At 42.0% G+C, this 23609-nt stretch overlaps 1 protein-coding gene across 1 annotated transcript in view; it reads left to right on the top strand.

The window, feature by feature from the left end:
- The window catches only part of BABAM2 (BRISC and BRCA1 A complex member 2), a 341663-nt gene that overhangs the window by 152304 nt on the left and 165750 nt on the right, over positions 1-23609 (top strand). Inside the window, exon 5 of the mRNA XM_021706289.1 lies at positions 3128-3202. Within this exon, the coding sequence (XP_021561964.1) occupies positions 3128-3202 (75 nt within the window). The remainder of the gene's footprint in view (positions 1-3127; positions 3203-23609) is intronic.

Genomic DNA, 23609 nt, shown 5'->3' on the forward strand with positions numbered 1-23609 from the left:
AGTGTGGTTTTAGTGCTCACTGACCTTATGGATGGTTGCTGCTGTTCTCCTGGGGTTTCGGAGCTGCTGTGGCTGGAGGACAGGGAAGGGGCGCATGGGTCAGCGGAGGTGAGCGGTGCTGGGAGGCCCTGCTTTCCTGTAGTCCTGGACCTGGAGGCGCACTGCCTCTTGCGCCAGCCCTTTACAGTGCTGCGCTCTTTGCTTGGGACGTCTTTTCTCCCAATCCACATGGCTTGCTTCCTCACCTTTTTCCAATCTTTGCTCAATTCTTACCTTGTCAGATTACTCAGTAAAGGACGAAATCCCCACCATCTGAGAGTTTGAGCAAACGTGGATCACAGTCTGACCGATGTGCTGAGAGGATCATGGCCGTTGTCATGAGAAGACCCTGCAGGCGAGCAAGGGCTGCAGCAGTGGGGCAGTGGTATCGTCGGGGGAGGTGGTGGAGGCTCGGCTCAGAGGCTGTGGAGGGGCCAGAGACAGTCCGAAGCAGGATGTACTTTGAAGGAAGAGTCAATGGAATTTGCTGCCACTTGGAATGTAGGATGAGAGAGAAAGATAGGAGTCAAAGATGCCTCCGAAGTTTTGGTCTCAGGAACTGAAAGAATGGAATTGCCATTTACTAAACTAGGAATATGGATCAGGGAAGAACACAAAGTCAGGAATTTGGCTATGTTTGTGGCCGTTGGAGAAACTGAATGTGAATTAGGAAAAGGTCTGGACTAGTGATATGAAATGTGCAAGTCATGAGCTTGAATGAGATCACTGGGTCTTAGCGTTAGTTCAGAAGTGGATGGAACCAGAGGGAGGGCCAGTGAAGTAGAGAAGATTCTGGAAAATGGAACTCTGGAACAAATGAAGAATGTTCCAGGAAAGGCAGCAAGAGCACTGAGTGAAGACTGTGATGTGACCACTGGACTTGGCTTGGAGAGGCCACAGGTGACCGTGATTAGCTGCTTTTGTGGAAGGCTGTGGGGCAGAGGCTGACTGGAGAGATTTGAGTAATAAGAGAGGAAATGGGACCTCCAATACAGACTAATCCTTTGCAGGAGAGTATTTTGCCTAGTCGAAGGGAGATGGGGGCTGAAGAAGGAGCTGAAACCAATGAAATGGAGACTTTTACAAAGGAGTTTGCACGCTGCGGGAGTGACTGAGTACTGGGGGAAGTCGATTATGTATGTAGGAAAAGAAGAGTGGGGCAGTTATTGGGAAGGCATTTTCCCTGGTGAGTGCTTCTTCTGCTTTCCCTTCCCCACCCTCAAGCTCTCCCTGCGGTCACTGTCCCTCTTACAAGCGCCTATTTGACCCTCTGCTGTTACGTGCTGCCTCTGTTCTTACTCTTTCGAAGTTTGACCCCCCTGTACTTTAACTCGTATGGGTCCAGCTGTGTCTTGAGCCAAAGAACCACTCTACGGAGTATGTTAGTTTTAGAGTCCTCCAGGAGCTTGCCATAATACCAAATCCACACCTCTCTGGTAATCTTGGACTATGACAGAAGGCAAGAATTATATTAAGATCTCACAAACCTTCTCTCTCCCACCATGATGTGCTATTTCCAGATCCTCAGTGGCCCTGAACTAGCCTCATAAGTGTTGGATTATAGGTGGCCTGTGGTGATGGCATTCAATGCCAAAACAGCTGCTCAGCTCTGAGCATCAGTCTGTTCCCATTGTGGGCATTTCTGGTGGCACAGTGGCTTGCCTCAGCTTTGATTCTGTCATCCACTCCCCCTTTCTGCCCTTCCTGTCACAGGGTTAGGCTTGTGGTGATGAACAAATGCCCTGTCCTTAGCCCGGGGTTGATGTAGGTTAAAAGACGTTGCAAGCAGTACAGCAAACAGTGAGCAAGTCAGCGATCTTTGTTCTCTTCAGAGCTCAAGGTTTATGTTTCCATCTACGTGTCCAAACTCTCAGGTCAGAGATTTAAAATTAGGACCAGTACTAGGTTTGTAGGAGAGTGTGGCGGCTGCTGTGCTGCCATCGATAGGAGGTGTGCATGGCAGGCTGTTGAATGCTGTGTGCAGGTACCCACCTGTCCGTTAAACTGCGGTAGATGCATGTGATGTTCAAGATGTCATTTGGGGAGTTTGTGCCACTCATTTTTAAAGCAGGGAGGGCAGTGGAGATATCGGGAGCTCCTTGGCAGTCACAGTAAGAAAAGGGTAGAGACGCACTCTTTATGGTAGTTCCAGATCATCCCAGAAGTTCTTTGGTCAAACTCGTCTAAGCAAAACTCACTATGCCCAAATTCCAAGCAATGCTGCACACTTGTGGTGAAGCAGGATGGAAGGCCGGCTACACTGACTCAGCCATGTCTGTGCTGCCTTTGACCGTCTGTGTCTCTGCATGGCCTAGCTGGAAAGCTCCTCCTCTGGACGGTGACAGCATTTAGAAAACTGATTCTTCTAGTCTTTCCCATCATAAAGATGGAGAGGGAAATGCTTTTCTTTGACGTGAATTTGCTCTTTTAGCAAATAGAAACTGTTAGTTAACAGCTTAGTTAGACGTTTCAAATTGCCAAGCCTCTGTATGTCTGTCCTGTAGAGAGGGTTTCGTTCATAGAGGGAGTTACTGAAGAATATGAGTTGATGATAATGATATTCATGGACTGTTAGGAGATTGGAAACTTATTTGGGATACCTCTGAGGCACTGTTTTCCATGGGTGAATGTTTGACCTTTGTGTGGACTTCCAGACACACTGTAATACAAAAGGATGGTGATAGATGGCATCAGCCTTGTGGGCTATAAATGTTAGTGAAGTGGTCTGAATGCTTTAATAAATTGTTGGGAATTGTAAAAATGATAATTATATATTTATGTACTCTTTTCATACTTTTAAGAAACAAAAAGGTACTACCACTGCGTTATAATTTTATTGTCTATTTAAAATGCAGATTTAAAAAATTCATATTGTTTTTTAGTAACTAATAATCTATAAATTCTTTTTGATTTTCCCTTACTTTGCAACCTTCTTTTCTTTCCTAATGTGAGGAAACCCACATTGATGATGCCTGTATTTTGAACAGGTTGAACTTATGGCCTTGGCTATCATCGTCACTTAGCAATCTATTTTTGATTTTTAATTAATAAGATTTTTAATCTTATTATTATACCTTTCCTTCTGCAGACTGGTGAATTTTCAGCTCGCTTCCTTTTGAAGTTGCCTGTGGATTTCAGCAATATTCCCACATACCTTCTCAAGGTAAAAATATGTGACTGTCAGTATGAGAAGCTTTTAAAGTAATTATTTAACTCAATATTTGTATGGTTGGGTTGTCAGCATTTTGTTCAGATGATGAATTCTACTAAAAATATTTCTTACAGATGAACATTCTTTATGATATTTCGTTACCTAAAAGCTAAAATAGTAGCTTTAAAAGTCATTTAGAAATGAGTTTTCTGTATAAGATACATTAGTATGAGTAAATTAAACTTTGGGAAAAAATCACTTTTATATAATAATCTTAATGGGATGAAAGCCTCTCATAGAAACTGCCTAATGTGCATTCTGTCTTTAATTAGGATTGCATATTAATTACCTATGCTGTGCTAAAAGGACATTTCATTTTCTTTCTGTATGTCAGCAGTTGAACTTAGGCACCTTCAAAGTTAGGCTGTCCTGAAGAGACCAAGAGTCTAGGTAGACCGGCTATTTATTTATATGGCGTTCTCTAAAACACTCTGCGTGTGGGTTGGGGGGCTGCCACTGTGGGGATGACTTGCAGTGCATTGCAGAGAGAGTGGGGTCCATGTAACCAGCCATGCTAGGGCGAGGGACACTCAGGGGGCCAGGCAGTGAGTTCTGGGAAGGCTGCTGGTGGCAGAGGCCTGGCTTCACCCCAGATGCGGGTTTTGATTGTGATGTGAGATTTGACTGGCATCCCTCTGCTCCATATTTTAACCTCTGGTTATTTAATTTCAATCTAATGTACAAAAATTTCTGCCTTTCGAATTTGATGTTCAGAGAGCTAGTGGGAGAATCTTTGTACAAGTTTCCCTGCATTTTGTAGTAATCAGTAAATAATATTAGATGTAAATCTTGGTGATGATTGAAAGTATGATTTGGTAGAATGCAAATAGACCATGGAAAAGATTAGGGAACTTTTTTAGTACATTCTAAGGGGGAAAATTATTTTTTTCCCTAAGTAAAATATGGGATTTTTGCGCCTCATTAAAACTTTCATTTTTAGTTTCTAGTTGACTAGTTCTTCATTTTGTACCCAAGAGTCGCAAAGTCCAAGTGAGGATGGAGGTCAGCAATTTCAGTTTATTGTGTGGGGGAAAAAAAAATATATATGTATATATATGTGTGTGTATGTATATATGCTAGATTTGTGATTACAAAACATAATTAATTTGGTTTCAGTCATTACTGTGCTCTTTTAGAATAGCAAGTGATCTCCCTAGAAACCCTTATATCACATATTTCAGTGACCTCTCTCATGTATTTAAAATTCCCTTTCAGCCATTTAAAACCAAATTCTACTGCACACTCTAATGTATATGAGAGTACATTATATAGCCACCTTAATCTACAATTTACAGTTATAATATTTTTGTTACGATTTGTTAGCCTTCTCAGTTTGAGTAGTCTTCCTGTTTATTTGCAATTGATGTTGCCTCTGTTCATATTTTAAGGGTCAAAGGAAGAAAATATTTGTTGACTCATAATCTAGTTTTTTCCCTTTAATATCAGATTCCTGTGTTTTCTATTTTAAGAATTCTAACTTTATGTTATGCTCTTACTTTCCTTGTCAGTCAGATGAGAGAAATTTGCCAAAATTGTAAAGTTTTTTCCTCCCCAAATTGCTATGAAGTGATGTCTTCCCTATCGATGAAATGCCAACATTTCAACACTGATAATGTCTTTCTGAGTCTTTAGTTCATGCAAAGAACTAAATAGCAGCAAGGACTAAAAAGGAGAAACTCTTGTACAACACACAGCAACAACCAAAAAAACCCAGACCTACCAGTATATCAGAAATAATCCAGAATGCCCATTGAGGGTGTTAAGATCCAAGTTCCTGCCATTGGTAGAACACCGGACTGTGCTCCTCAAAGGAAGCGTGCATTGGGAACTCCTTTGCACATCAGTTGCATTTGGACTCCCCTTAGCTAATTCATAGGCCTGTAACTGATCACTTAAGTCCAAACACAAAATAAACTTCCGAGTTCCTAGAGTTAGGGTCCTTTTCACCAGCACCTTATCATCCAGAGCAAACAAAGGGAAGGTGGAACTTGAATATGTTGAGATAGCATGGAGTTGGACTACATACTCCGTGAATTTGCTATGTGTGTGAAATTTCTGTGAAATGATAATGAAACCGTCATTCACTCATCAGTCCTCATTACCAGTATACCTATTTTATCCACTAATAGAATTATTTTGTGTTAGAATGAGAAAGCCATTAGATATTAAGTGATATGATTTTGCTTAGTGTTATACTCTAAGGATGTATGGTTGTTGCATAGAATAGAGTGGATTTATACTGAAGATGAATCCTCGATTCCAAGTCTGAATTTTCTTTGGGTTGATATAAGTCAAAGGGTTAGATAAATTATTTACAGAAAACCTCAGTCAGTAGAAAACTGTTTCTGTACTGGTAGAATTCTCTATGGGCAGAACTGCAGGAACAGCATGAACTCAGTAAACCAAATGGGAAATGTACATGTCCTCTGCTCCTGATGTCCACGTGGCAGGAAGCAGAGTCTGTGTTTAGTAGTCTAAGATCAGGTGTAGTCCCAATTTCTCGTGCCTGTTCTGCTTGGGCTGAATTGTATGCCCCTGAACTTTTCTTCTGGTGTGTTTGCGGGGGAGAAATTGTGGTCCACAGAAAAAAAGAGGCGATTAGAGTAGAGTTACTAAACCAAAGAAAGATTGTTTTATAATTGCATACTTTTTCTTAAGGAGGAAACACACTGATCTTACTTTTCTGAGGGTATGTTGAATACATCCTATCTTTTTTTTGTCCTGAGAATGAGTTAGCCTAACAATATGATGCCAAGTTTTGTTTCTGGAAAACCACACTCCATAGAGAGCTAACTAAAGAGAAGTTTCAAATAGTCTTCTAAAATTTTTATTCTCTGAATAAGAGGTACTCAGAAACCAAGGATATAGTATTTTGAGGAGGGGAGAAGTTTACATGATATGCGTTTGAATTGGTCTCTTAAAATAAGGAGCCAGATTTACACAGAACATAGTGAAGTGAAAATCCTGGAGCTAGGAACCCCTTCGGTAGCCTCCTACAGAAATATGTAGGAAGATCGATGTATCTATCCCACAGGACTTGAAAGCTAAGTAGCAAGTATTTTCTGCTGATAATGGATATGGCAAACATAACCTTGCAAGGAAAATCAATGTTAACTTTTCATTGTTGGATCAAAAAAGACCATATTGTTTACATACTCTAAACTGTGGACATCTCTAAAGTAGATACTGTTGAGCCTTAGCCCAGGCCAGAGCAGGGCTTTTATGTTTTTCTTCTATGATTTTCCATGACTGGAGCACCCGGACTTTCTTTTTGTTTGTTTGTTTATTTATTTATTTATATTTTGAGTTGGAGTCTCACTCAGTCGCCCAGACTGGAGTGCAGTGGCTGCTCCTGGCCTCCGCAGTCTCGACCTGCTGGGCCCCGGCGATCCTTCCACCTCAGCCTTCCAAGTAGCTGGAACTACAGGCGCGCACTACCACGCCCAGCTAATTTTTTGATTTATTGTAGAGTTGAGGTCTCACCAAGTTGCCCAGGCGGGTCTTGAACCCGTGGGCTCCCAAAGCCCGAGATTATAGGCTGAGCCACTGAGCCCGGCTAGCACCTGGAGTTTCATTGGTATCATGTAACATACGCACTGAGCCCATTCATCTGAGTGGATTGCATGCAGAAACTTAGTTTCACTATGCACTCTGAGTCATGACACTATCTGGAAATGAATCAAGTGTGAAAAGGCTAAACTAGATCATCTGTGCCATGAGATGAAGCTCTCATCCTTTGTCTGAAGCTGCTGTGGCTGCACGATCAGTCAGGGCACAGTCGTGCAGAGCATAAAGCTGCAGCGGCGCTCAGGCTGTCCAGCCTTGTTCGGGAACCCAGGACCGGCAGGGAGTTGTGGTGAATGTGTCACCATATGCTGGTGGCAGCAGGTCGCTGACATGGAAGAGTGCATCCTGGGTGCTGAGGCTGTCTGGTTGCAGGAGCAGCCTCCTCAGCCTGATGCTGGCCAGCAGATGACCTGCCTGCAGTCAGTCTGCTTTCTAGTCAGACCAAGGTAACACGTGCAGGTGCTCATAGAGCCAGGCAGCCACTGAGGAGGAGTGGATCTGGCTTGATGGAATGCGATAGGAGAGGGTCAGACCTGTCATGAACTGGCATTCGTTTACTTCCTCTGAGGGAGCGACTGCTGTATGACTTCAGAGATGTTTCCATGTGCCAGTCTGGGCCTAGACTGTCTGCCAGATGTGTAGGTGGCATTAAAGGGAGCCCAGTATTGGGATGTTTTTTCTTTTCTTTTCTTTTCTTTTTTTTTCATTAATCAGAATTTTTTATTATGGTTTTGTGGGATACAGTTAAGGGTTAGGTGTACAATTACGTTTCATTCAGGCACCCTGTTGATAAGAGGTATTTTCCCATCCCCCGACAGATATTTGCTACTGTTAATCCCATCCCCCTCCCCCCCATAGTTTCCCAGTACCGTCAGTCATTTTCTTATAGTATTGCATTGGATTTTCAAGGTCCATTATATGAGTGAGAACATGTGATATTCAAATCTTTGTTTCTGTGAGAGGTCACTCAGTATTATAGACTCTAGTTCCATCCAGGTTGCAGTGAAATTCACGATTTTGTTCTTTTTTATGGCTGCGTAGTATTCCATCGTGTGTATGTACCACATTTTTTTAATCCAGTCCTCTTTTGATGGGCAACATGGTTGTTTCCAGGTTCTTGCTATTGTGAACAACGCTGCAATAAACATACGTGTGCAGGTATCTTTTTTATAGAGTGATTTGTGTTCTTCAGGGTATATTCCCAGTAGGGGGATTGCAGGGTCATATGGAAGGTCAACTTTTAGAGCTTTTAGGAATCGCCACACTGCTTTCCACAGAGGTTGCACTAGTTTACACTCCCACCAACAGTGTAGAAGGTGTTCCCTTTTCACCACACCCTCTCCAGCAGCTGTTATTTTTTGAGTTGTTGATAATTGCCATTCTGACTGGAGTTAGGTGGTATCTCAGTGTGGTTTTGATTTGTGTTTTTTCTTAAATATGGAAAATGACTTCCCCTTAAGTGACAGCAGTGATAAATAGTATTCAAAAACACCTTGCAAGCGAACAGCACACTCTGTGTGATGGCCGTGGCCTGGGGGTACGTTGTCACCCTTGCTCTGAAGCCTGACGGTCTTATAACCAGTTGGGCAGCAGAAGGCTCTTCCCTTTCGTTGGTTTATACTCTCCAGTGTGGTTGTCAAGGACATCGTACCATGACCCAGTGAATGATAGGAGAGTCTTGACTTGGAACTCCACCCAGGAGCCCGGGCTTCATGTGATCACAGCTGCGGCAGGGTGTCCAGAAGAGCTTTGACTTGGTTTTTGAGTGCAGTACTGTGCACAACACCCAAGTATTGACTGTGACTTTAAATGATACTAGGATTATTAGAAATTCAAGCATAATCATGGGCCCCCAGAGATCTTACAGTTGATAAGACAAGTTTAGCAACCATTAATTGAAAAATTGTCAAGCGCTAATTTATATACTACCTGTACAGTAGGCTTTTAAAAAGAGGAAAGAGTGTTATGAATTGGAATGATTAGGGAAACTCTCATGGCCACATTTGGGTATTAGCTGGGAGGGACCTCCAGGGAGGAAGAGCTTTTCAAGGCTGAATGAAGCAGTGGAGGAACAGATCAGGTGTGATGAGCTGTGTGACAGACTTGATTTGGGGAGTAGAAAGAAGTCAGGCTGCAAGGGAAATTTCTAGCGAGAGACTAACGAGAGATAAACTAGAAAGATAAGGCGAAAAGATCTCGAACGCTAGGAGATTGATTTTAGATTGTGTTTAGTAGGCCATTTTCATCCTCTTATTACTGGATTACCATGGTATTAGCTTCCCCCCTTGTTTTCCTGACCCCACCCTCTCCCACCCCATCCTCCTGCTAGCGTGTCTACTCCATCATTTCTTGAAACCAATAGCACTTCCTTGTGGGCTGCCGCTTCCAGAGCCTGCCATCACACTCAGTGCTTTTGCGCTGCCCCCCAACGAGCTTGTTAAGCCTAAACAGGCGGTCCTCCTGACCCTCCTGCCAGTGCTGTGAGGACCCCATGCAGCTGCGTTGCACATGCCCTTCTTCCCTGTCCTGGAAGAACTCCAATCTTTTCCTGAGAATTCGCTTAGCTGACATGAGAACGCCGAGAAGTCCTAAGAAGTTCAGGTTACTTGTCCAAGACGGTGTTCACTTGGAGCTGCTGACACAGTGTCTCATCTTGATTGTTGGCAGCTGGGATGAGAGGGGTGCTGCAAGGCCAAGGTGAAGAAGAAGCAGGATAATGAAGCCAAGGTGAGCTTTTGAGGAGAAGTTTAGCTTACAGCTGTGGGAAAGCCTGAATTTGCAGAAGCCAATGGAAGAGAACTGTCATGCGGGTAGGAGGATACCAGGAGAAGGCTGAAGTGTTCCTGACAAGGGAACGCTCTCATGGCGCTGAGAGATGCCGTTTGTTGTGGCTGGGGGAGAAAGGTGGTGGGAGTGGAGAGAGCAAGGTCAGTAGAACCGGTGGGGTGGGGCTCGTCAGTGTTAACGAGGATATGATAACGAGGAAATGTACATCTCGTTCCATGAACTGAGGAAACGGGATGGGAGCTTGAAGAACTGAAATGATCAAGTGAAATTATTCAGAACAACTGAAATGGTGGCACAGCAGTCAAGATAATCATAGAAAAGGTTTTTTAAGAAGTCACTTTAATTCATGATATGGTAATCTTATGGATGCTTTCTCTTTGAAAAGTGTAAGGGAAGTTTTGCTGGGAAAAACTGGCTTTAAGTGGTGCTATCATTCTTTTAAATAGTTAGGACAAAGAGGTAATGGCATGAGCATTTAAAAAAAGTGTTTGGGGTCACATTGTGCGACTTGTCATCAAAGATTAAATTGGCAGTTTTGAAATTTCCCATGCTTCTTACTTTCCTTTAGGATTTTGCATTCTCTGTAGCCAGAAGACAATAACTAGGCAGTTTTTTTTGGTGGATGAATTTTTGCATTGTCTTTTATTATTTGGAAATATTTGAAAGTCCATTTCATTTACATGTTTGCTAGAAAAGAAACTGGTAATTTCCCCCAAATATTCTTTTTATTTAAAATTCTGCTAGTTCATTAGAGTGATAAGTGTCGATTATAATTCTTCCTGAGCAAGCGTAAGATAGCAACCGCTGAAAAACCCTCTGATCCTGATAGGTGAGTATAAATTCAAAGATTGATCTCACAGAAGTTTTTCCCTAAATCACAGATTAAATGATGCTTCAGAATTTAAGACCTTTTAGTTTAGGGAATTTTTGAATCCAATAAGGTCGTACTTAATAATCACTTTTTAGCAAGAAAGACTGTTGTTCTAATTTGCTCTTTTGAAATCTGACTTTAAAACAAAATAGTCATCTGGTGCTTGACAGACCATAAAGAATTTGCAAGGAACCCTCATCTTCTTAAAGGAAATAGTTTCTGTCTAATCAAATAGGAGTGGGCATACCTAGGAACATGTACCTGGAAAAAAGTACCATAAAGTAGGGTGTCATTTATTCCTGTAATCTGGTTTAATTTTGCTAAGTAGGAGCCAGAATTTGCACTTGAGACTTAATCACACAGCAGTAGGTTGGTCTGAATACTTACTATGAGGGAACTACTCTCTTCCTTTATTAGGTTGGGGGACACGTGACTGCTTTCGGTTCATTGTCCTTGTCCTACCTCCCTTCTCTAGGGGGAGAAGCAGGACTTGGAGGAAAATACACTCCAGTCAGGGGCCAGCAAGTTTTTCTAAAGGGCAAGATAGTAAAATGTTAGGCTTGTGTGCCATATGTTCTCTGTCACAACTACTCAGCTCTGCTTTCATGGCATGAAAGCAGCTACAGACAATATGTAAATTGATGAGTGTGGCTGGGTTCCAATAAAACTTTATTTCTGTGTTTGAGATGATGGATATGCTAAATGCCCTGATCTAATCCCTACACATTGTATATATCGAAGTGTCACTATGTACCCCGTAAATATGTACAGTTATTATTTGTCGATTAAAAAGGAGAATTTCAAAAAACAAAGAGACCTTTATTTTCAAAAATAGGCATTAGACTGGTCTTGTCTTGTGGGCAGTAGTTTGCTGATCCTTTTTTTATATTCTTCACAATATTTCTGCCTAGCGTGTCATAAATAGATAAGTGAAAGTATTTGGTTTAATGAGTGTGAGTGGTTTTTATACCATAGTCTCCTGGTTTTTATTTTATTGGCAACTTCAACTCTGTTGAAGTTTTCCTCCCCCTCCCCTCCTTTCCTTTCTTTTCTTCTTTCCTTATTTTATTTCATCTTCTCTATTATTTATTTATTTATTTATTTTTTGAGTTGGAATCTCACTCTGTCGCCCAGACTGGAGTGCAGTGGCCGCTCCCGGCCACTGCAGCCTTGACTTGCTGGCTTCCGGCCATCCTTCCACCTCAGCCTTCCAAGTAGCTAGAACTACAGGCGTGCGCTACCACACCCAGCTGTTTTTTGATTTATGTAAAGATGAGGTCTCGCCAAGTTGCCCAGGCGGGTCTCGAACCCGTGGGTTCAGGCAATCCACTCACCTCAGCCTCCCAAAGGCACGAGATTACAGGCTGAGCCACCGAGCCCAGCTTCTCTGTTATTTTTAAATAACCCATTAGTCATGTATACTTTACTGAATTCTCTTTGTCTTAGTTTCCCCAGCTGGTAAAATGAGTTCAGCTATTGCTATGGTCTGAAAGTTTGTGTGCCCCTCAAACTTACATGTTGAAATCCTAACTCCCAAGGTGATAGTGTTAGGAGGGGGGTGTTTGGGATGTGATGAGGTCATGAGGGTGGAGCCTTATGAATTAGATTAGTGCCCTGGTGAAAGAGACCCCAGAGAGCTAAGCAGGCTGGGAACACAGTGAGAAGGCACCATCTTTGAGCCAGGAAACAGGACCTCACCAGCTCATTTGCTGGTGCCTTCATCATGAACCCTCCAGCCTCCAGAGCTGAAAGAAGTAACCTTCTGTTGTTTATAAGCTACATAATTTATAGCATTTTGTTATGGCAACCGAACTGAGATGGCTGTGCACACCACAAAGGATTGTTGGGAATATTAATGAGGTAATAAATGTGATGGTTTTAATGGACTTCTGAGCTTGGAGTCAATGCAGAATAGAAATGGTTTTGATTTCATTTAATCACCTAATTTGTATTTCAGAGTATTGCATTTATTGTAGACTCAGAATCAAGAATTTCTGAAATTAATATAGAGTTCTTTTTGCTACTTCACTTTTTCTTTCTTCTGATTTCTTACCGAGAATTCAAAATTCAAATTTTTATTTACCCTAATTTTCCAAGTGTGATCTATGGTAATTCTGACAGTAGTGCATTTTCATACTGGAAATGAAGAGAAGTCACAGGTAGCTTCTTGGAATGTAGATTGGTACAAGCCATGATGGAGAACACTGTGGAGATTTCTAAAGCAATTAAAAATAGAACTTCCATATGACTCAGCTATCCATCTTCTGGGCATATGCCCAAAATAAACTACCACCCCACAGACGCACTCTGTTCATTGTAGCTGAAGTCACAATAGCCAAGGTACAGAGACAACCTCATTGTTCATCTGTGGACAAATGGATAAAGCAACTGTGGCATGTGTATATTTTGGAATATTATTCAGTCCTAAAAAAGAATAAGATCTTGCCATTTGCCACCAAACAGATGAACCTGAAGGACCTTTCATTAAGCAAAATAAGCATACATAGAAAGGAAGATATTACATGATCTCTCTTATATGTACAATCTTTAAAACATGCAGATATGCTGAGAACAAGAAAGCTGCCACCAGGAGGGCTGAGGGCCTGGGCGATGCAGGCCAAGGGTGCCAGCAGCAGACATGGGGTATGGCAGGTCTGGAGGGCTGGTGCATAGCTGGAGTGGTACTGTCTGCGTGTGTGGTACTGTCTGCGGGACTTGTGCTCAGTGAGTAGACTTCAGCCCCTGGCCATGACAGCAAAATCCAAAAAATGGGTCACTGTGCGAGTTGTGGGGATGGGCACTTGCTTAAGTCTAATAACCTTACACTGTCTACAGGCACTCCATAACATCAGGCTGTGTGCCTTCAATATACACAATGACACGTGTTTTTAAAAAAGAACTCTCCTCTTTGGGTTTTCTTTTGCTGTTTTGCAATGTATTTTACATTTATTTATTTATTTATTTTTTGAGTTGGAGTCTCACTCTGTCGCCCAGGCTGGAGTGCAGCCTCCACCTGCTGGGCTCCGGTGATCCTTCTGCCTCAGCCTTCCAAGTAGCCGAAATTACAGGCATGCGCTACCACGCCCGGCTGATTTTTTGATTTTAATGTAGAGATGAGGTCTCGCTGCCCAGGCAGGTCTCGAACCCGCGGCAATCCACTCACCTCAGCCTCCCAAAGGCGCGGGATTACAGGCTGAGCCACCAAGCCTGGCGCATTTATTTTTTATGTTGTGTTTGAAACTCACCGTTTTCGAATGTTGGTGTATCTCAAGTGATGTCAGTTGACCCTTTGCTACCCTATCACCATATGTGGTGATCGTCCTTTAAGTTCAGCCCGTTCCGCTCAGAGCATGCTTTAGTGACGCCGGTCAGTTCACATAGAGCTGGTAACTAGTAAGAGAATGACGGTATGTTGCAGAAGTCTCTGTGGCTCATAGCTGATGTTTTTGTGGGTGTGCAGTGATATTCTGACCACTAAATAACAGCAGTTGAATACCAAGTAGACTAATATGGATAAACACAGCAAACTATGGGGGCATGTTGTATTATTTATTATTAGGATTTAGTTACATTAGTATTTTTACTGGAATTCCTTTGTCAATACTGTGCTTATACCACATTGCACAGGACTTTAGTGGTCTGCCCATAACCATATTTTCCTCATAAGCCTCTCATTTTGAGTGTGCAATTTACTAGAATGTGTTTTCTAAAGGAATGCATGTGTCATATCAGAGCAGCTACACCGGCGTTTTCACACATGAGTAAGGCGTCCTTAGTCCTTTGAGCTTTCCACCTGTGTCCTAGGCTTTCTGTCCTTCTCTATCCTCATCCTTCTCCTCAGGACGTGTTTCAGATTGCCAGCAACTCTTAAACTGTGGTGCCCAGAAATAAGCATAAAAATCCAGGGGGGGCTGATCAGGTCAGTGTTTATTAGGACTCTGTGCTTCAACATTAATTAGCACTTGTTGAGTTTGTAAAAAACCAAGCCTCCTTGTTTTACTCATTCTGTCTTATGCAGTTGGTTTTTAAGCCCATGTGTAGACTAATCCCTTCATACCAGCTTTCTGGATTTCCCCTATTTTTTTCCCCCAGCCTCTTTAGGGGGGAGATGTTGCAACCTATAACTCAGAAAGGGAAGTGTGAATTGGAACCAGGTTACACAGTGACGGTGACAGGAATTGTGGGATGCGATCATTATAGGTGGCTATTATTTATCTAGAGCTATTTTTCTCTGGGTGGCATTTTCTGTGCCCATACCTTAAGGGTACCACCTGGCACCTAATGGGTTGTGCCAGTTTATTTCTGTTGTCTCCTCTCATCACTTTTTTCATCAGCCAGCAGACTCAACTCAAAGTAAGCTCTGGTTGGGGCATTCGATGATCACGTCGGCACTAGTGTCATGCAGGTCAGAGTAATGAAGCATCTCAGGGAAAGGACAACGTTCTCCAGCAAGTTAGAGGGGATTGCAGCAGACTGAAAAATGCCTTGGTATGGGAGGAGACATGCGGAATGGACGCTGAAAGACTTTTGTTATCATTGTTTGTTTTTGACAGGTCTCACCCTGTCCCCCAGGCTGGGGGTGCATTGGTGCAGTGGCATAATCATAGGTCACTGCAGCCTTAAACTCCTGGGTTTAAGCAGTCTTCTCACCTCAGCCTCCTGAGTAGCTGAAACTGCAGGCACCGCCACGCCCACCTAATTTTTAAGTTTGTTGTGGAGATGGAGTCTTGCTGTGTTACTCAGGCTGGTCTCAAATTCCTGGCGTCAAGCAGTCCTCCTGTCTCGGCCTCCCAAAGTGCTGTGATTACAGATACAAGCCACCACGCCAGGTCTAAGGCTTAGTCTTGATAAAGAGGAGCTAGAGGGAAAGAACATTGTTTCAGGTGGCAACAGCAACGCACTGGGAGAACAGCAGAACAGAGCTGTTTGGCGAAATCATAGAGCTCATGGACACACACAGTAATGGGAAACAAGAAAAGGGGGAGGCATTTTAAAAGACATAACGATATAGCTAGAGCCTTGTATACTCTGCCCGAGACTTTAGTGATTGTGTTTGGGCAGGATAGTACTATGGAAGGCGTTGTATTTAGGAAGAGAAGTCGGGCAGAAACAGAAGATGAAATGCTGGAGAGGGTGCAGAAGGAAATGAAGCTGGCCAGATGCAGACCTGTGAGGGTAGTCCGGGCTCTAGACACAAGACACGCCCCAGCCAGGCTCAGGTGGCCTGTGTCGTAGATGTGCTGAAGTGTATGTGTTACATATGGTATGTATATACCCGCTGGGTGCCTTTGACTGACCTGGAAAATGAGGGCGAGGAAAGGTGCAGTCAGAACTCTAGCAGTGATGCTCAGTGCGCCTGCACAGCTCATGATGACAGAAGTATAGAACCGAGTGCCTGCTAACACTTAACGCAGCTGACAGAGGAGTCCTGCGACTGTTGAATCTCATGATAAAAACACTGGGTTCGTATTTTGTATGTTTTTTAAAATTTGCCTTTTCTAGTGATTCATTTGTATTGTGCCTTGCACATCTGCCAGGTGTAGTAGATTAGAGAGAAAAGAAACAACCCCTTCACATGGACTTCCTGAAAGCACTGCTCTAGCTCACCCGGTGCCTTCGGTGGCCGTGATGCCACTGTCTTGCCATCCCAGGACGCAAAAGTCTCTTATATGTCTCTGGAGTTTTTCAGTTTCATTCTTTTGCTTAGCAGGCTTTGCACTCAGTGCTACCCAGTGCCCCTTTCTACTATGTTCATCATAAATGATTCTCAGGCCTTGGAGTGGGTGAGAGAGTCTGCAGCCCTTGAGCTGAATGACGCTTCACACAGAAGCGCGAGAGGAGTTTTTCTTTTATAAAGTACCTGAAAGCAAATGTCAGCAGTCTACTTATACCTCGATTTAATGTAATGACAAAATGATGTCACAAAAGTATCTACCCTCGAGGTGACTGGATTGCTTGAGCCCACAGGTTCAAGACCAGCCCAGGCAGCTTGGCAAGACATACAATAAATAAAAAATTAGCTGGGTGTGGTAGCACATGCCTGTAGTTTTGGCTACTTCAAAGGATGAGGCGGAAGGATCGCCAGAGCCCAGCAGGTCGATGCTGGGGTGGCTATGAGCGTGCCACTGCACTCCAGCCTGGGCGAAGGAGTGAGACGCCAACTCAAAATAAATAAATAAATAAATAGTATCCACCCTCTTTCCCCCATGTTTTTGAAGATCTGTATTCCATCTTGAATCTATTTACTGCAGGTTTGTGGTACATTGTGGTCATATAGCTGCTGGGATGTGTGAAGCTTAGAAATGAGGATGGTGTTACTCTTTGTTCCAGGGTTGCTCATAAAAGGTTTTGGCCCTTTTGGAGCATGATTTAGGTTTTTCAGATTTTGTGCTCACTCTAGAACATAGTCTGTAATGTCTTTAATGTCTGTTTAAGATGTGAGTATGTCACAAAAATATTCCTTAGCATAAAATCCTGGAATATTAATGATTATGGTATTCTTTTTTTCCCCATAGACTGGCACTTCACAAGTGTGGTCCAAGGACTTCTGGTATTTCCAAGGTACTTTAAAAGAGGGTCCATGAGGAAAAAATGATTTTCAAAGTAAAATTAAGAATTTATTTACTTCATGAGTGAACGGTAGAATTTTGAGAGGCTATATACTATGTTATCATATCATCATTTTATTGACCAATGGTATATTTGCTTGTGTGTTCTTGTATTTTAGAAGTTTATTAATTTTAATTGAAGTTTTAAATAAGAAATAGATAATCTAAATAGGCTTATGTCTACTATAGTTAAATATGTTCCCACAAGGAAAACTCCAGGCACAGATGACTTCACTGGTAAATTCTACCAATTATTTGAAGAGGAAATAGTATACAAATTATTTTGGAAAATTGACAAGAAGGGAATACTTTCTAATTTGTTCTGTGAAGACAACAATACCTGATTTTAAAAAAACAGAGCAAAGATAATAAAAGAATAGAAAACTCTAGATGAGCCTCTGTCATGAACCCAGGAGCAAAATATGAAACAAAATTTTTTGCTAAAATTTTTTTTCAATACAGTGGTTTATGAAAAGGATGATACATCATGAACAAGTAGGATTTATTCCAGGGATACAAGGTAGGCTGACTGTTCAAAAATCAGTATTATTAATCATATTAATTATACAGTGGACACTAAACGAGAAGTCATGTGATCATCTCAATAGACACAGATAAAGCATTGGACAAAATTGAGTATCTATTTCTGATTTAAAAAAAAAAAAACTCTCAGGAATCTAGGAATAGGAGGAACTCCTTCAATCTAATAAAAAGTGCATCTATGAAAATCCTGTAGCTAATATCATACTTAATGATGAAAAACCAGATGCTTTCTCCCTAAGATGAACAAGGCAAAAATGTTTACTCTTACCAATTCTATTGATATTGGAGGTTCTAGCCAGTGCAGTTAGGCAAGAAAAAGAAATAAAAGGCATTCAGAGTGGAAGAGAAGATGTAAAACTGTCTTTTTTACAGATGATATGATTGCCTATGTCAAAAAAAGCCTAAGAAATCTATGCAGAATCTTCTAGAACTGATAAGTGAATTTTGCAGTGTTGCAGTATACAAGATCACTATATATAAATCAAGCCATTTCTGTATACTAATAAGTAATTAGCAATTGAAATTTTAAAAAATCCTTTACAGTAACATAAAAAATATGAAATATTTAGGGATAAGTCTAACAAAATATATGAAAGACTTTAATGTTGAAAACAAAACACTGCTGAGAAAATCTAAAGAAAGCCTAAACAAATCGATATATCATGTTTATATGTCAAAAGATTAGAAGACTCATTGTAAGATACCAGTTCTGACCAGGCTCAGTGGCTCAGCCTGTAACACCAGCACTTTGGGAGGCTGAGGTGAGGGGATTCCTGGAGCCCTTGGGTTTGAGACCAACTTGGTAAGACCTCATCTCTACAGTAAATCCAAAATTCGCTGGGTGTGGTAGTGCATGCCTATAATTCCAGCTACTTGGAAGGCTGAGATGGAAGAATCGCCAGAGCCCAGCAGGTCAATGCTGGGATGGCCGTGAGTGTACCACTGCATTCTAGCCTGGGTGACAGAGTGAGACTCCAACTAAAAAAATAAAAAATAAAAAAAGATACCAGTTCTTCCTAAATTGGCATATATATCTGATGCAATTCTAGTAGTTCAGAATTGCAGCAGAGATTGTAGAAGTTGACAATCTGATTCTAAAATTTATTTTAAAATAACAAGGACTTAGAATAGCCGACACAACTTTAAAAAAGAAGAACAAATTTGAAGGACTCATACTCCCTGATTCCAAAGACTGCAGTAAAGCTGCAGTAATCAAAACAGCATGGTGAGGGTCTAAAAAAGAAAAATATATCAATGTAGACCAATGGAACAGAATAGAGTATCCAGAAATGGACCCCACATGTACACGGACAGTTGATTTTTGACAAAGGTACAAAGAGAATTCAGAGATGAAAGGATAATTTTTTCAGCACATGGTGCTGGGACAGTTGGATATATGTACACAAAAAAGAAAGACCAGACCATGTAAAATGTGATACAAAATGGATTATAGACCTAACCATAAAACCTAAAAGTATAAAATTGCTAGAAGCAAACATATCAGACCCTCAATAAAGCTTATTTTTTTTTAGTGTTTTTTGCTTTCAAGTACACTATCAACAGAACACACACACATAGAAACTCTTTGGGGTCCCCCGAAGTGTGCAAAGAGGTCCCGGACAGCTTGAGAACCTCTGCTGTAGACTCCAAAGCCTGCTGTATTTCTTGGTGAATTCTGAGCAACCTACACACGTTTCCAGGATTGTTGCCTGCTTAACGAGACTTCTCCTGCATCACCAGCAATGATTCTCATGTTAGAATGGTGTCACCAGTTCTGCCAGCATAGAGTCAAGCAGAGTCCTCCTCAGATCACTCTTGAGCACCAACCTGCTCTCAGGCCGCCAACGTCTATGGTTCAGCTCATTGTTGTCGGTTCAGGTGCATTTGACAGGCATGCAGATGTGGAAGTCGGCTTGCCCCTCGGGCTCCCAGTGTCTAGCTCAGTAACCCCTGTCCGTCTATGGGACATCCTATCTCAGAAACTGATGGAGTAATCCACTCCAGCTCCATTTGTAATGTATTGGCCTGTTCAGGAAAGTTTATCAGCACCTCTAGGTAGCTGTATCACTAAAGAACAAGCCTTGTTAAGGCTGTGTGACATCTATTTTCCAGCCCAAATAAGGTTAAGCAGATTTTCATAATAATTTTACGATTCTATTTTTTCTAGTTGCCATAACTGATGTTTCAAAAACCTGGAAATCAGCATGGGCTATTCTTTTTCATTTTCCAGAATTATCTGTTTGAATAATTCTCCTACATAGACCCATGTGCTTGAGAATTAATGTGAATAAGACTGATATTTTATGCCAGGGCACCCAGGCAATCCATCATCGCAGTTAAAAAATGAATACTTAGCCGGGCTCGGTGGCTCAGCCTGTAATCCCGCGCCTTGGGAGGCTGAGCTGAGTGGATTGCCGGAGCCCGTGGGTTCGAGACCCGCCTGGGCAACTTGGCAAGACCTCATCTCTACAATAAATCAAAAAATTAGCCGGGCGTGGTAGCGCGCGCCTGTAGTTCCAGCTACTCGGAAGGCTGAGGCGGAAGGATAGCCGGAGCCCAGCAGGTTGAGGCTGTGGTGGCCGAGAGTGGCTACTGCACTCCAGTCTGGGTGACAGAGTGAGACTCCAACTCAAAAAAAAAAAAAAAAAAGAATACTTGCTGGCACACAGCTAAAAGTTCTACTTTATTAATCTAGCACACTATCAGAAGTTTCATTATTAGACAACATAACAAATCCGGGCAGTTTAGCTTTAGTAGACAGTGCAACATAAAGCCACCCCAGATTAAAATCTACAAAGCAAGAATGCTGACCCTGTTTATACACGTGAGGTCTGAACCTGCTACTGCTGTCACCTTCTCTCACTTGAGAATTACACATGTTCCTCCTTTATGCCATGTTTTAGCAATGAGAAAAGACATGAGGCTGACATGAGCGTTTCCTGCTTGTGACCTTGGCGGACTGCTCTTGGCTCATACTCCAGTTCTGTGGCCAGCAGCCATGTCTTGGTACAGAGAAGCCCGGCTCTTGAGACCCTGGCTGCAGCGGGAGCCAGTCCCTGGGCCTGGTTCTCCTATAGTTTCCCCTCTGATTTCCAACCCTAAGTGCTCTGATGCTTTCCTCTTTTAGATGAAGGAAAAGAAATTCCATCTACACACACACATACTTTGGAGGGGACCTGTGGTGGCTGACATGGTTTTATTTCTTGATTTCGTTCCTTTTTTTCAGGGTTTTTGTCTCTTAGTACTTCACTATGCTCCAGATATGTTTTGTGTAATTTTCTGTCATTGTATATTATTTTTCAATAAAAAGGCAACATAATTTTTACAAAGCAACAAATTGAATATAGACCATTTTAAGGGATCACATTTTCTCTCTATTTGCCCTGCCTAGTTTTGCCTTTTGCTAAGAAACCCAGGGTCATGAAATCTATAATACTGACAGGCAGTCTCTTCTAGTGGCATCCTTGGATGAAGCTCCGTCCATCTGTTTAACAGTATTTATTGAGTTATGACAGTGAGCCAGGCACTGTACTAGATGCCGAGGATGTATGTGGTGGGAAATGTGATCAGTGTGGTCAGTGTCTTCACTGTACTTACTAGTTTTATTAACAGTACCACAGGTTGGAAGACAATTTATTTTTTGGCGTGTTGTTTGAGAATATTGTGATAAAAATTGATATTTGTATGTGAAGTCACTGACATTCTTTTTGGTAGACATTTATCGATAGGTATTATGTTATCTGTTGCCACAGAATACATTACTCAAAATTCAGTGGCTTAAAACTCATTACCTCACATTTTTCTGGTTTAGGAATTTGGGAGTGAGTTAGCTGATAGTCCCAGCTAAATGTCTTCAGCGGCTGCACTCAGATGTTGTCAGTGACTGTGGTCATCTGAAGGCTTAACTGGGGCTGAAATTCCCACTTCCAAGATGTGCATTCCCATGGCTGTCGTGTGGAGGGCTCCTTTCCTATCATCTCTGTAGTCTGCTTGAGTGTCCTCACAATGTGGCATCTAACTTCCTCCAGGGAAGCAATCAACAGAGTAAGGAGGACCTGCAGTGCCTTTGTGACCTCATCACTTCCTTTTATTCACTACATTAGAAGTTATTTGAGTTCAGCCCATGCTTAAGGGAAAGGGAATGAGTCTTCGCCTTTGGAGGTGGGAATATCAAAGAGTATGTGGATACATTATAAAACCACCACAAAAGTATTAAGTAGGTCGGTGGAGAGATTAAAAAGATACTAAAAGGTCATGGTGTTCTGTTGTTTCTGAACCCTCTACGGTAAGTAAGTACGGACATACATACATACATCCCCCTTCAAGTTGCGAACTTTCAAAGATGTGAACATGCATTCGCATGTCCAGTCATGTAAATTAGTTCTCATGTCTGGTGTCCATGGTCACATGCGTGTAACCTCCGTAAGTGGTTGTGCCTTTGTGTACTTTATTGTTCAGTACTGTATGGAGTACAATAGAACAATACCTTTGTTTCAAGCCCAGGATGTAAAAGCATAAAAGCAACGATGATGTAGCTGGTACTGTATAACCGATCGTGTTAGTTGGGTACCTAGGCTCACTTTGTTGGACTTATGAACAAATTGGACTTACAAACATGCTCTCAGAATGCAACTATATAGGGAACTTACTATACTTACATCAGTTTACACTTTACACTCCGTCATACTAAAAAACTAACCTAATAGATCTTTTTTTTTTTTTTGAGTTGGAGTTTCACTCTGTCCCCCAGACTGGAGTGCAGTGGCCGCTCCCGGCCACCGCAGCCTCAACCTGCTGGGTTCCGGAGATCCTTCTGCCTCGGCCTTCCAAGTAGCTGGAATTACAGGCGTGCGCTACTACGCCTGGCTAGTTTTTGATTTATTGTAGAGATGAGGTCTTACCAAGTTGCCCAGGCAGGTCTCGAACCCACGGGCTCAGGCAGTCCACTCACCTCAGCCTCCCAAAGGTACGGGATTACAGGCTGAGCCACTGAGCCCGGCTCACCTAACACATCTTATACTTTCTTGATTTTGTGTCTTCCTCTGTTTGGAATACTCCACATCACAATTTCTACCTGTTGAAATCTTACCCATAATATGTGACCTTATACAGTGTACCCTCTAGGAATAGGGAAAGCTTGAGGAAGGGCCTAGAGGTGGATGAGTTTGAGTTCTGTTCAAGGAAAAACACGATTGTTGAGTGTGGAATGCCAAATAAAAGTGTTTCATACAGGTTGAAATGTCATGTGAGGTTTTAAAACAGGCATGGTGCAGAGTGGCACCTTGCAATGTCCCTACAGTGTCATGGAGGGCAGGAGGACAGCCTCAAGAAGATCATAGGAGCTCGGAACTGAGGGCCGCAGCCCAGCTGGAAGGGGCTCCCCAGGGCAGGCGTGCAGCTGCCTTTCTGATTCCCTGCTCTCTGACATGGTAACCTGAGCAGGAGGAACTTTATTTTAAAGAAAGAGTACATGTATATATGTGTGTGTACAGATATATTGTATTAATGGCAACTGATTGAGTGGTAATATAGATGAGTTATTGTTTTATTTGGACCCTACTTTTTCTCCTTTTTTTTTTTTTAAGAGGCATAGTCTGCATTTGTATCAATTAAACTCTTAAATCTGAAGGAAACATAAAAGGAAACATAATTCTATAACTCATTCTATTTTTATTCAATACATATATTTTACTTGGTATGATGAGCCTAGCATAATAAAGACTAGAAACAGACTGCTGATTATGTAATAGCCTGCAATTATTTTTATTGCTATTGCATTCCAATCTTCTTATGCAGTATTTACAATGTACATGTGTAACAAGGCACAAAATACAAGTTCCAGCAATCTTAGCCATAAATCAGAATCAAGTCACACAGCATAACATTTGTGAACTCCTTTGGCTGATGTGGACAACTTTTATTAATAATAGATAAAAGTCTAAGTTTACAACTCTGTGGTGGGTTTGAGATTTTAAGTTCTAAA

This window comes from Carlito syrichta, unplaced genomic scaffold (genome assembly GCF_000164805.1).
Source record: "Carlito syrichta isolate Samal-C Ts95f unplaced genomic scaffold, Tarsius_syrichta-2.0.1 Scaffold315403, whole genome shotgun sequence".
In the NCBI taxonomy this organism is placed as follows: Eukaryota; Metazoa; Chordata; class Mammalia; order Primates; family Tarsiidae; genus Carlito; species Carlito syrichta.